The 14035-nt window shown below is 50.8% G+C and overlaps 3 protein-coding genes across 3 annotated transcripts; all 3 read left to right on the forward strand.

The window, feature by feature from the left end:
* Positions 1-1615: 1615 nt before the first annotated feature.
* On the forward strand, positions 1616-3941 carry N0V96_011956 (uncharacterized protein; the record flags this gene model as incomplete). The annotated part of the gene is made up of 2 exons (XM_053193886.2): positions 1616-3082; positions 3138-3941. 2 exons carry the CDS (start codon positions 1616-1618, stop codon positions 3939-3941), a joined length of 2271 nt encoding a protein of 756 aa, XP_053048831.1.
* Positions 3942-7960: 4019 nt separating this feature from the next.
* On the forward strand, positions 7961-9250 carry N0V96_011957 (uncharacterized protein; the record flags this gene model as incomplete). Its single annotated transcript, XM_053193887.2, has 1 exon — positions 7961-9250. One exon carries the CDS (start codon positions 7961-7963, stop codon positions 9248-9250), a length of 1290 nt encoding a protein of 429 aa, XP_053048832.2.
* A 1848-nt stretch (positions 9251-11098) lies between these two features.
* Positions 11099-12243, forward strand: N0V96_011958 (uncharacterized protein; the record flags this gene model as incomplete). Its single annotated transcript, XM_053193888.2, has 2 exons — positions 11099-11694; positions 11751-12243. The coding sequence occupies 2 exons, from the start codon at positions 11099-11101 to the stop codon at positions 12241-12243; spliced, it is 1089 nt and encodes a 362-aa protein (XP_053048833.2).
* Positions 12244-14035: the final 1792 nt, after the last annotated feature.

Consider the following 14035-nt stretch of genomic DNA (forward strand, 5'->3'; position numbering starts at 1 on the left):
TAAAACGTGAGACATCCATTCAACACGGACGGAGCCTGACTGGTCCGGACTTGTGAGAGTGTCCTGCGGTATCTTTGCCGACTTGACCTGGCCGCCCCGGGACTGGATGAGGATTGAATTTCGATTGGAGACTCTTGATGCTCGTTCCCACCTTGCTCTCGTCTATCCCACACTTTCTCCCCTCCCTCTGATCTCTCTTCCCTCCCTCCTCCCACCACGGCTGCTACTTGTTCCTGTACAAACACACACACATACACACACACACACACACTATCTTTCACTCACACTCACGTACTCACACGCACCTCATCCCGCACCCGCACCCGCACCCGCATGCCGTACTGATCTTCCCGTTGTACCTAGCAACTAGACTTTCTTCTGCCGCCAAACAAGACGCAGAGATCTTGCTTTTCCTTCAGGAGGTCCGAGGGTGGAATGTGATTAAGCCTCCCCCCGGCTCTTGTCACTGACTGATCGCATGCACGCCTGACTCTGACGCTGCTCAACCGGTACGTCTTGCATTTTCCTTCTAGTACCTTTCTCTCCCATTCTGAGGCTGCCCATCCCGCCTAGCGCCATCTCCATCTCGTTGTACCTTTCCATACTCCATACACCTTTCTTTACCTTGCCTTACCGGCCGTTAGTCTTGTCTCCCAAGACCAAGACGACGCATTTCTTATGCCCCATGTCTGTCTCTCCATGTGCAGCAAGTGCTCGCACCGCGCCGTGTCCCATCACCGCTGCACATTATCACGGGCAACCCTGCATCCCACCTCAAACCCCCATCATCCCTAACTCGCCTCGATGCCCGACACTCCTTGACCCGACCTACACATCCTCGTCTCCTCTTCCTATGGATACCCTCACTTGCTTTTTGCCAGCGCATAGAACCATCTCATGCACCTAATCTGCCCAGTACCCCAGACCAGTCTCCTATTGTCTCTGACCGTAGGAAACTTCCCTTACACACGCCCTTTCTAAAACTCCATACCTACTTTAAACTTCAACCTCTTTCTTCTATTTCTTATACATATTCTGCATACCGCGCCCATTTTCTGGCTGAGTGATTCTGGACTCTTTGTCACTCGGCCACACGCTACATGTTTTTTCCAACCAGTGGTGTCTAACAATGCCGGCCACCATGACAGATTCGGAGCGATCTCGGCGTACGGAAAACTGGATTCCCACATCCACCCGAGGCGGCGTCTACTACTGCCCCAGATATCTTCTCGATCCTCCCGCTACACAACAAAATCGCTTACCGACGCCGCCCATTCGTGCTCGCCAAGTAAGACCGCGATCAATACACATCACCTCGTGGCCCTCGGGCTTTGTACCCCACGAATTACGGCCACAACCAGAACGTCCTGTCAAGAGGAGGAAACCGTCAAAAGCAGTATCTCCAACTACAACAGCGTTGGGAAAGACATCATTGAAGTTCAGCATCAAGCAGTTCTTCTCCCTTTCTCAAAAACAAGTGCCGAGTCGTTCAACGTCGCGCGCATCCACACTCTCCAGGCCGACACTTTCGAGACCGCCCAGCAGAGCCGCGAGCATTCTCAATCGACTCTCTACCTATCGTGAGGTAGATCTGGTGGTTCCGGACGAAGACACGATGGCGCTTCGATCTGCCGCCATGAGCGAGGCCCTAAGACCGCCTCTGATGAGCTCTACATACAATGCACCCGGTCAGCGAAACAGCTTAATGTCGGTACGAAGCGCAAAGAGCAACGTAACGTCAATGGTCACCGAAATTCCCAAGCCTGTCGCCCATGGTAGCGGCGTCAGCTGCTCGATCTTGATGGCAGAACCGAACATTTTCTTGACTGGATTTGACCACGACGGGCACAGGCAACATTCACAGGGCGGTACAGCTCTCCTTCGCGGAAAGCTGCAATTGAAGGTCACAAAAAATATCAAGATCAAGGGTGTGAGTTTGAAGTTGGTGGGAAAGGCCCGCACCGAATGGCCTGAAGGAATCCCTCCCTTGAAAGTCGATCTCTACGAGGAGGAGTCACTGCGCACGCAAGTTTTGACCTTTTTCAACGCCGTGAACGACGGGTGGGAGACCGAGTACGGAAATCAGTGTGTCTACACATTGAAGAACAGCTCCACGAACTCTTCTACAACCAACCTCGCCTCCAGCTCTCCCCGCAATTCGATGTCGCCCTCGCTACTCTCAATACCGCCCAACCGACAGGGGCTTACAGCCAAGGAGTTGAAGCGCCTGTCTCTGCAGTCAAACCAGTCGAGGAGCTTTGGCAAGGGCGACAATCCGAGCGGCAATCAGGCAAAGGGTTACAAGGTGTTTTACCCAGGAACTTACGAGTATACCTTTGAGCTGCCCATCGACCACCATCAATTGGAGACAACTAAGCTTCAGTATGGCTCAGTGAAGTGGGAGCTGCAGGCAACCGTTGAGCGAGCTGGCGCTTTCAAGCCCAACCTTCACGGTTCCAAGGAAGTCGCCATCGTCCGTGTGCCAGACCAGCTCTCACTCGAAATGACAGAACCCATCTCGATTAGCAGGCAATGGGAGGATCAACTCCATTACGACATTATCATTTCGGGCAAATCGTTCCCCTTGGGCACCAAGATTCCGATTGCCTTCAAGCTCACGCCGCTTGCCAAGGTTCAGGTTCACAAACTCAAGGTTTTCGTCACCGAGTCGATCGAGTACTGGACCAACGACCGCAGAGTCACCCGCAAAGATCCGGGTAGGAAGATCCTCCTGCTCGAGAAGACCGCCGGCAAGCCGTTGGATCCTGCCTACGCGTCGTCAGATGTTCGCGTGCTCAACGGTGGTGAGCTCACACCCCGTCAGCGCCGGGAGGCCAGGGAATCTGCAGCCATGCGGCGCGCAGCCGACGCTTCTCGACACGGCGTGATGCCCGAGCCTCTGCCCGAACCAGTGGACAACATTTTGGGTGATTTGGATCTTGGACTGGAGAGCTACTGGGGGTCTACCGAAATTGAAATGAACGTTCAATTGCCAACTTGCGAGACCATGGCCAAGAGCAAGGAGATGCGCTTGCACCCCGATTGCAGTTGGAAGAATGTCAATGTGTACCACTGGATTAAGGTAAGGTTTTTCCTTGTTCATTGGCTGATTCCTAATACTAACAAAACCCCTAAAGATCGTCATGCGGATTTCCCGCCTCGACCCTGAGGATCCCACCGGTACCAAACGCCGTCACTTTGAGATCAGCATCGACTCGCCGTTCACGGTACTCAACTGCCGCGCCACTCAAGCCAACACTTCTCTTCCCGAGTACTCAGGCCCCGACGTGGGCTTGAACCAGAGCCGTCACACATCCTGCGGCTGCCCCGATGCCGTCACCATCTCTGGTCCTTCCGAGGGCTCGCCCAACAACCTTTCAACCGGCGCGCTCACCGTAATGGAGGCGCCTGGCAACCTTCCTGCGCCCCCACAAGCCGCCCATCTTCCCTCCTCGCCGCAACCTACAACCGGCGGCACTGGTCGGTCGTCACCGCCAAACTCCCAGACGTCGGTTGACCCTCTGGCCGACGCACATCCCCGACCCATACACCTACTTCGCGTGCCCTCCTATAACCCTCCGGCGTTTGACGCTGAAATTCCCCCGCCGCCTGCCGAAAACGACCAGCTCCCGCTTCAGACGCCCCCTCCTCAGTACGATGTCATTGTCGGCACGCCGAGCGTCGACGGCATGGCGGACTACTTTGCCCGGCTCGCAGACTACGGCTACGACGAACCCGAAGAAGACTCCGACTCGGATGAGGGCCCGGCTCGTATCACTGAGCGTGGAGGGCGCGTCAACGTTGCGCACCCTCGCACACCCGGCGGCAGGCGCGCTCCCAGCCGCAGCATGGAGATCCAGCGTCCTGCCGTCGAACTGAGAATGGACGCTCTACCTAACTTGAACTTGCGGAGGGATGGCGTTCACCCGCAAATCAATTGAACATAATGCTGTAATATCACAGAAAAAGAACTGTCACAAATTGGAGGAGATGAGATGATGAGACGAGAAACTTGGATGACGAAGACTTTGGAGAGGACCCACTCGAATTACTTTTGCATCATGATTATGGATCATTGAGACGACACCTAAAAATTACTTATCAACGCATCCTCATTAGGATTGGTCGGCGCATTCATTGGGGGAATGGGTTTTGGCTGGGGAATGTGTGTTGTGTGTATGCTCGTTAGACATGCGAGCAGTACTGGGAGGAACACAGTCTGGCGTTCTTGTTGTCTTTTTTTGGGATATATACCTGGACTCTACGTCTACTGCTCTGTGTGAATATTGATTCCCTGGATATGTATTGGACTTGAAGACAAACATCATGCATCATGAAGACGATCTCCTTCCGTGACAGTGACAGTTCCTGACTTTGCTTGATGCTGGACAGCACCAGGCTGTTTTCCAGCCGACGTTCTGATCACTTAAACGTAAGATTACAGCAAACCGCCGCTGAAGGGGACATTACATCAAATCCAGCGCGGCATAGCCCCTACCAGATCAGTTCAACAGGACCAGGTATTAAGTCGGCTTTTCTCTTGCTCGGCCTGCTTCTCGCCACATCGAGAAGTCTATTACCCGAGTGAAATCGGCCCTGTCCCGGCTCATCGGTACATGTAATATCTCACCGACGGCTATTGGCACAAGAGAAAGTGATGGGGTCTCATAGGAGACAGACAGGATAAACGATAGAAAGGGGGCTTGGTTTGAGTTTCTCCTAGGGGTCGGGGGAGGGACTTGGGCGTTGCGAAAAAAGGGGGCGAGAGACCAGATCGATTGGTGGTCTTTGCCTTGAGGCACGTGGAGGAAAGTCAAGTCGATTGGCATTTAGGAGGTTACCGGAAAGCGCCGTCCATCAATCGAGAGTTTGACATTGGGGGGATGGATGGGGGACAAGGGGGCCACGGTAATCTGTCTAAAGCCTAAGTTGAAATTCGTTTGGCTGTGAACCGCCGTGGGCCATGAGTGAGATGTCGTCATGGCCGGGGAATCATTTGGGAAGGGGTTCCTTGAGAGCCCATCGATCCTAGCCCCGTGTTTAAAGGGTAAATAGTACAAATATCAACGAAGTTACCTGCATGACGTTTGTCTTTTTTTACCAGCGGCAAGCGAAACCGTAGCCGGAACTTTAATGTCATTCTGTCTATGGAGGCACTGGGAGGTAAGGAGGTGGGGAGTAAATGTCTTTTTCAGCCGATGGCGGGGTGGCGTTTGTTTCATGAGCGGGAAGGGAGTATGTGACCTCACCGCGGACACGGGGTTTTCTGAGAATTTTGTACATATCGAAGGATTGGTTTGCGAAAAGCTGAAGGATACTGGGTTTGACAAGGTTCATGTTTGCAAAAAGTATCTATCATGGAAGGTCTCTTTTGGATTGAAATCGCCGGTAGAAAGAAGGTCCGAGTTTTGGAAGAAGAAGGAATATTCTGATGTTGTCAATGGCATTGACGGGAACGCTCGTGCGGACGGCGGGAACGGAATTCGGAGGGGAAGGGGAGTGGTTCTTACTTTTCGAATGGAGATTTGGGATTGGGGTTTCCGATGGTGGTGAGAAAGGGGGATTTGGGTACCGTACGGTGTGAGTGGAGGGTATTCTGCTTGAGTTGGTCCAGGCTTTTCTGGAAGAGAGTTTGAGAAGGATCAAGTGAGTTTGCGGGTGTCGTTCACAGCTGAAATGCCGGGATAAGATTTGGAAGTGTTGTAGTTGAACAGGGACAGACAGAGAGAGGGTAAGGCAGGGGGTCATGGCTCGAGGTCGGCTGGTGAGGATCACGATCGTGGGATTGATGAGTTAGGTATCCTCGTTTTGCAAATGACTTCAATCTCGATGGCGGGAGAACGAGCTAGAACCATGTAATTTGACGATTGATCATGTTGAAGAAGAGACTTCAGCGCTAGAAACGTGGTTACGACTTGGTCACGACGAGAGGCTGGAACAAGAGAAAAGCAAAGCGACATTTTCGTCTGGTGATTACAACCAACCAACGACATGCTCCCAGAGAAGACTGCTTACTCAGATCTCTAGGAAACCTTGGCTCATGGTTGGTTAGGAGTTGAGAAACCACACGTGCTGTGGTTAAAATTGAGGCAGTGATATGGACAGGGGGTAGTTTTGTTCATTGACAGGCTTTGCACCCTGGCTTTTGACGTAGCAGGACTTCCAGGCTCTAGATCCTCAAGAATCTAAACTGTTTGTAGGGGCGATTTGCACTTGCCGGGTTTGTAATAGGACGCGTGTTTCGTAACTGGCTTCAGGCCGGGCGAAGCTCGACGTCGGGACTTTGAGACCAGACTTAGAATAGGGATTATGGAGTTGATCACAGAGTACAGGGGTGCGGATGAGATTGTGGCACTTAGGTACTATCGTGCGGATAATATGGATTGAATGCTTGAGTGCCAAGTCTGAACGTAGACTATTTATTCTACCTTAGTTAGGAGAGAGAGGTTGTTGCACGACGACTTTCCTTGACATGGTGTCTCCCTTCACATGAACTCGAAGTTGAAGAGTTGGTTATCAGCGCTTGATGAGTGCTCGTACAGTCGCTAGCAACCACAAGTCAACAGACTTCATTGCCAAGTCCTACAAACCTTGTCGACAATAACATTCCCTAGAACTAACACATAACAACTTTGAAGGTACGAGATGGTCGATTGTTGCTTGCGAAACTCACATCTTGAATCGGTCGTGACGGTGAGCAAACTACTCGTCAGACCCACAGTATCTATATACATGTCACTAGCAAGTAGGAGTTGTCTAAACAGAGAATTTATAGTTCAGCCGGTCTATTCATGAGCAGGAGCTTGTGCGTGGTGCTCTATTTAGGTATACTTCCAAAAACACCAATGGGATAGATCAGTTAAGAGACTTATGCAGAAGTCCGTGAACTTTCCCTCAAGCCCATGGAGACTAAGAGAGAATGTAAATTCAGACAGCCTTTTGAATATTTCCTCATGATCATCTGCCGGGGTCGAGCGCTGTCACCAAGCGGATCAAACTGAAGGTTGACTCCAGATTGCAGAGGTAGATGCAGGCAAGCTTCTGAAGTGTTTATCAGCTACCCAGGGGACCACGGTCTAGGTGCAAAACTTCGTCAAGTTGAAGTACTTCAAGTATGAGCAGAAGCTATGGCTGAATGTATGAATATCCGAGGACTATCTTGAAACACAAGGTGCTCTATCACAGCGAGGCTGATAGTCCTACTTCTCTGAAGCCAGGCATGGCGTCTTTTCTTTCAGGTTTTCAGAAACATCATACTAGAGCTCGTCTTTTTACAATTTCTTCGACATAGATTCCGCGTCTACAGTACCGAAGGTAGGGAAAGTTGATGATGCTTTGTCTATGTCGACGCAGCTAATTATCGACAGGCTAAAGCCACTGTGGCCCTCATATATGAGTGAATCTCAACTCTAAGCATTGCACTTGTACGACTCCTGCTGCAAGATCCGTCTCGTATCATACGATGCTTTTCAAAGAAGCTGTCCGTTCGGAAGGCCTTGCTAGTAAGGGGTCGGCACCTTCCGTCTTGATCGGGGTTGTACCGGAACTGTCTTGAGATGGCAGCCTCATGAGCCGGTAACTGATAATCATTGTCAGGCCCCGAGTAGGTCTGGTTAACGGATAAGAAATCATCTGCTTACTCACATAGTGTTTTGTGGCAAAAGGCCCCAAGTCACAAGACGTTTTTGCTGTGTCAGTATAGTCGAAGGAAGACTCTGAAGACTAACATGCGGTTCTGCCCGCGACCCCGCATCCATGCATATCCATGACTAGTTGGGCCTGAAGGGTTCTTATGAGCGGGGAATGAGACGAACTACTGCCCTCACAACCAGCCTTATCATGACTGAGTCATTCTTCATTTCTCATAGATAACACCTTGCATCTCCTCTCACGGGTCGTTCTCTCCACTTGGACAACAATCGCTCTTTTCTGTGCCTACAATTTTGGCTTCAAGTTCATCATGAATCACGGCCTTTCAACTCGCGGCAGCATCGCAGCCAAGCCGGACGATGGCATGCTTCTATGGAAGATTGTCCAGGACCTCTGGGACCCAGAAACGAATCCCAAAGGCTACGTGAGCCTGGGCATCGCGGAAAATACTCTCATGCACGATAGACTATCGAAACATATTCACGAGAACCTAGCAGTTCCGAACCACTACTTCACGTACGGCGATGGCATGACCGGCTCCAAGCGTCTTAAGGCATCGCTCGCGCGCTTCCTCACAGAGCGACTACACCCAGTAACGGCCATCGAAGCGCAACATATCTCCGTCACCAATGGTTGCAGTTCGGCAATAGAACATCTTTGCTGGGCGTTGGGCAACCCTGGCGAAGGCTTCCTTCTCGGCCAGCCCCACTATGGAGCGTTTCTACCCGATGTTGAGTATCGAACAGGCTGCAAGCTCGTGCAGGTTCCTTTTCACGAGGTTGACCCGTTCGGTTTGGATGCGGTCCGGAAGTATGAGGAAGCGTTGCTGTCCGCGAGGGAAAGGGGGATCAAGATTGCCGCCCTCATCTTATGTCACCCTCACAACCCTCTCGGACGTTGTTATCCGCGGGAAACCATTGTCGACTTGATGCGGCTGTGCCAGAAGTACGACATGCACCTCATAAGTGACGAGATATACGCGCTCTCCGTCTGGAAGAACACAATCGATACGCAACCCGCGCCTGTTCCTTTCGAGTCTTGCCTCTCCATCAGTACGATAGACATCATGGACGCCCACCGACTGCATGTTCTCTGGGGCATGTCCAAAGACTTCGGCGCCAACGGTATCAGACTTGGCGCCATCATTTCACAGCACAATTCGTCGTTCCATAGCTCCTTGACCCCGGTCGGTATCTACAGCTCACCTTCTGGCCTTACGGACCACGCAACAGCCAACATTCTCGATGATCGCGAATGGGTGGATGGCTACCTCGACGAGAATCAGCGCAAGCTCCAAGAAAACTTTGAGCTGGTGGCCCAGTGGGCCACAGAGAACGGGATTACATACGCACCTGGGGCAAACGCTGCATTCTTTCTGTGGGTTGATCTCGGCAAAGCCTACCGTGAACGACGGCCGGAGGTAGAATTTGAGGATATCAGCACAGAGGTGATGCACGCGTTGCTTGACAAGAAGGTGTTTTTGGCGTCAGGGAAGCAGTTTGGCGCCGAGCAGCCGGGGTGGTTCCGGATCGTGTTTTCCAACAAGAAGGAGTTGCTACTCGAGGGTCTCAAACGAGTTGCTGCTGCGTTAGACCACTGAACTTAATGTGATCTCATTTACTTGGGTTCCAACTTTTCTTTGCATAAGCGCATAGAGATGGCAATGGGCCTCAGGCGACTGTTTTTTCCTCGGGGAAATTCTACTTCTGATAACTGATATTAGTTGCTTATCATAAAGAGAAGGTTTGCGCAGGATTACTCTCGTAGAATTTCTCCTACCAAAACACCAAGCTTAAATGATCCTTGCGTTGATCGTCAAAAGCCCCTGCACGATGATAAGATCATGCAGCGCAGCATGCATGGGTAACGATCAGGTAAAGCTGTGAATGATACTCTCCCTTACCTCATCGTTCATTTGCTTTCGTTCCATCGTACCAATCTAGTTATCACGGGCGAGGCTTCTAATGCAGCACAGCTCTGTGGTGTTTACCAGAGGAAATCATTCGACGGTTGGTTGTCTGTTACGTAGTGTCATTCTTGACTCGCTTAGCGTTCCTGCTGTTGTGGGAGCATGGTACGGACAACTGACGCGCGGTGCGGGATGCGCGGGGGCCGTTGAGTGCTGTGGTTTGAAATCAAGCTCTCTGCAATTGACCATTGAACATGAAGTATCGCGTGCCTTACCAAACTTCCATTTGCGACGATGAACGGATTGAAGACTTCAAGTACCACAATCGGCGTGGGCAACAACTTACATAAGAAAGAGATGGGTCAGTTGGCTTGCTTACTATTTGGATGCATGTAGCCCCTGAGATGTCACAGTGAGACATTGAACGTTCACGGATGTATTTTGACTATTGCTTCTTCGAGGATGACCAATAACCAGACGGATTCGTTAAGTAATGAGAATAAGAAAATGGCAGAGCTACCAACTTTGAAGACACGCAAATGCCTGCATTGCACGGTGTTCGAGGCCGGCAGTGTCTGGATAGTTTTGCCAATTGCGGTAAGGCCTCTTCTTCTACACCTGGGTTGCAGGGATCCTCGATCGCCATCCACCCACATCTGCTTAATGCCTCCAGACATTGGCACAAGATCCCTGCGAACCCGCGCGGTTCCCACCGGCGTGCTAGCAATGCCCAGTCCTGCGTCAAGATCATGTGTTGATGTGATCTTGAATTTTTATTTAGGGTGTTCTCAGTGTGCGCGCTTTATAGCAGACTGAGATCTCTGACTACATCACCGATGAGGGTGACAGCTTTAGCCTTTACTCTAATGTGTGTACTACCATCACTCAGTTCCCGTCATCACAAACCGGGGCCACGCCACATAGCATATGTAGAAAAATCAATTATATGCTAAAAAGAGAGGGCTTACAGCTACGGTGTAGCCGACATCTTTCTCAATTCGCTCATACCGATGACATAAAATAGTACACCGTTGCAACGGCACACTAGAAGAGTATGGCTATATGTTAAGGGGCGATGTGACCTAAAGCTGCGAGAACCCCACGTCTGAACAATGGTCATAATAAGCGTAACCGAGAAAAAACATACATTGCGAATCCATACTAAAGAGGGCTGAGTGGTTACCTTCATCCGAACGCTGGGGATTAGCTCGGCCCGGGGTACAGTGACGTTGGGAAGGGGTAGGCAGTCTGACCGGGATACCAACGATCTGGATTGCGTCATGTACATTTACCTTACCAAACTTGGAAGACAACAGCCAACGTCAGTCTACATGAGTCGTCTGTTGTGGGGTTCGGAACGTAAGGCCTGCTCGGCTTTCGGAACGCAATGAACGATGAGCCCCTAATGCCAATACGTGCAGTCTCATGGACTGAAAATATAAGTAAGTAGTATTCGCCGCGTGGAAAACACACTTGAACACCACCTCAAAATCATCGTCACTCTTTTGTACACAAAGCCAACTGAAGACCCAATTCAAAATGGTTCTGCCCACATTCGTTCTTTCGGCTGCCTTAGCCACATCTGTTGCGGCCTACGATACCCTCCTCAACTTTCACGGTGCCCCCGAAGTCGAAACCCGCACCATTGATGAGATTCACAAGGCTGCTGTCGCTGAAGGTGGTGTCGTTACTCTTTGGCACGGAGGTGATGAGAAGACTCAACAGGATGCTCTGAAGGAAGCTTTCGAGAAGCGCTTCCCAGGAATGACCCTTAACCTCACCGTCGACATCTCCAAGTACATCGACGGCGATATCGACCGCCAGCTATCTCAAGGCAACGTATACGTTGATAGCGTCATTCTACAGACCCTTCAAGACTATCCCAGGTGGGACCAGGAAGGTGCTTTGTTGCGATACAAGCCGTTGGACTTTGACAAGATCCACCCTGGCTTCCGCGACATATGGGCTTCATGGTACGCGGTTGTTGTCTTTGGTTGGACCAACATCTGGAACGCCGAGAAGGTGTCCGAAGGTCCCGTCGAGTACTCGGACTTCTTGAAGCCTGAGTACAAGGACAAGTTGGTCTTTACCTACCCAAATGACGACGATGCCGTTCTTTATGCGTTCGATCTGGCGTAAGCAATAACCTCTGATAAATACCTCTTGATGTGTAAATACTAATTGGAAGCAGTATGCAGCAGAACGGATACAGCTGGTTCGAGAACCTCCTCGCCCAAAACCCTCGCTGGGTCCGCGGCACTGCTACACCGACCACCGTCATGGGTCAGGCCAACAACTCATATGCTGTTACCTTCACCGGCGCTCTCGGACTGGCACCCACTGCTCCCTTCAACGTTTCCATCCCCAAGAACGGTCTCTTCGTCACCTGGGGCCAGCGTGCTGCGATTCTCAAGGACGCTCCCCACAAGGAGGGAGCGAAGCTTCTTCACAACTTCTTGCTCAGCGACGAGTACCAGAGCCCCAACAACACCGGCATGTGGAGCGTCCGCAAGGATATTCCTGCCCCGGCTGGCTTCCCTGATCTGATGGATGTCAACTCTACAAACCCGATTGACTTTGAGCGCTTCATGGCGGATCGTGAGCGTGTTGAGAGACTGAAGCTCTTCTTCGAGAGCAAGATTGGCTCCGCCCAAGGACTCAGTCCCTTGGTTGACGATTTGTAAACATGCGACTAAATGCATAGATACAGAGACAGCATGTTGTTGTTCTACTCAGAGAAGAATGAAAAAAGAAAAAGAGCTTCTAGGTTGCTACGAGTTGTTGTTCTTTGCATGGCCACCACAGCTCTGTCATCTTAGTCTGTCCGACCCCCTTCGACCACCACATACGACCATACCCATTGGAAAATTCGGGATCCCGTCCGCTCTCCCATAGACAAGCCAATGAGGGCCGGATTAGTAGTTGGGTCGGTGACGACCAGCGAATACCTGGTGTTGTATGTTTTTTTGTTGAATTTGTGACAATATTTTGATATCGTGAAGTTTTGGAGTTGTGGTGGGCCACGCGCAAAATTTGACGCCACATAAAATTGACAAAATCGTAAGCCTCCTTTGAGGCGACTCGCTGAATTCATTGCTTTTTGCTTCCGAAATTGACTTGTGATTTCTTTCTTTGGGCCACTGAGAATTAGATCACAAGCCCATGGGGGAAGGCATTCGTCGATACTTTGAGATGACCTCAAATCTGGGCCGACTCCTATGCTCCAAATACATTACTCAGCTCTCCTTTACGTGCCGCATGTGATTCAGCAATAGGTAGGTTGAGTTATCGGGAATGGAAAACGGGGCAGGCAGAAAGTTTCTCAAAGTAGAATCCAGAGTTCCTTCTTCAAATGGCTGTTGTGATTGTAGCAAGAGTCTTCGGACAAATGCAACCAACAGTATGCCATCGCATCATCGCATGGAAAATACATATAATGACACAAGACTGAATTAAGTTCATCGCAACGTTATAATAGCTTATTGTCAAGTTCTTCAGATTAGTTCACAAAATTTAGTGCCCTTATGCTGTGCCTTCCTCGTTGGGCCTTAATGTCACTACCGCCCTAGCAGGATCACTGCTGACAAGAGTCTCCTTGGCCGGCGAACCTCAACGGCATTCTCCTGATAGGCCAATATCTTTGAAAGCTTTTCCAACACAGTCTATCTTAGTGAGAGATACAGTGTGAATATGTTTCCTGCTACAATTAACTCTACTTCACCAAGACATTCGACAACAACTAAGTGATCCTCCCTTATGTCCATGGCTAGGCTGACTCCGCGTCGGGTGATGTGAAGCCGAGTGACGAATAGTCTGTATAACCTCAAGTAAAGTCTGTGTAACTTGGACTATTGTTATTGGAACAAGACAGTCTGGACCTTTCATCCTCGCCTCACTGCGAGCGGCCAAGAAAACATATCGCCACCCAAAAGGACCTGGCGACACACATTTCCGTCGCCCTTAAAGCCATGGTGTATGTGCTGCCAAGAGCCATGTACCGCCCAGACACCAACGATGGAATGGAAAGATTGGAAGAAGTTCCACATGCTCGGCGACTTGTTGGGTACATGGGCTTGGAGCCCGGGACTGGGCCATGGCTCGGCACTTCAAAGAAGGTATGCGTCCAGACTGCCGAGCTGATCACTCGATCTCCTCGGCCCGGCTGGTCGGATGACTTCACGCGACTCTACCATCACACGCCGGAAGCAATTTTGACCCCTTACAGCACCCCTCTCATCCGTTAAACACATTGTCTGGGCCCGATGTTGTGGATGCAAGGAATAGGGTCTGTGGCTTGCTGAAAGATCAACCCTCGTCAATGTGATACGCCATGAAGCGTGGTCAACGCATCTAGGGAAAGGATGATCCAACGTCATTTGTGTGCCTATGGGCTCAAAATGACCAATCGTCGTGTGGTTCGCCATGACACCTAGGCCGGAAGCATGCAAAGGGAACCGGGGACGTGTCTTCCAGACC

Source organism: Colletotrichum fioriniae (assembly GCF_027942845.1).
Source record: "Colletotrichum fioriniae strain IMI 355084 chromosome Unknown scaffold_20, whole genome shotgun sequence".
Taxonomy (NCBI): Eukaryota; Fungi; Ascomycota; class Sordariomycetes; order Glomerellales; family Glomerellaceae; genus Colletotrichum; species Colletotrichum fioriniae.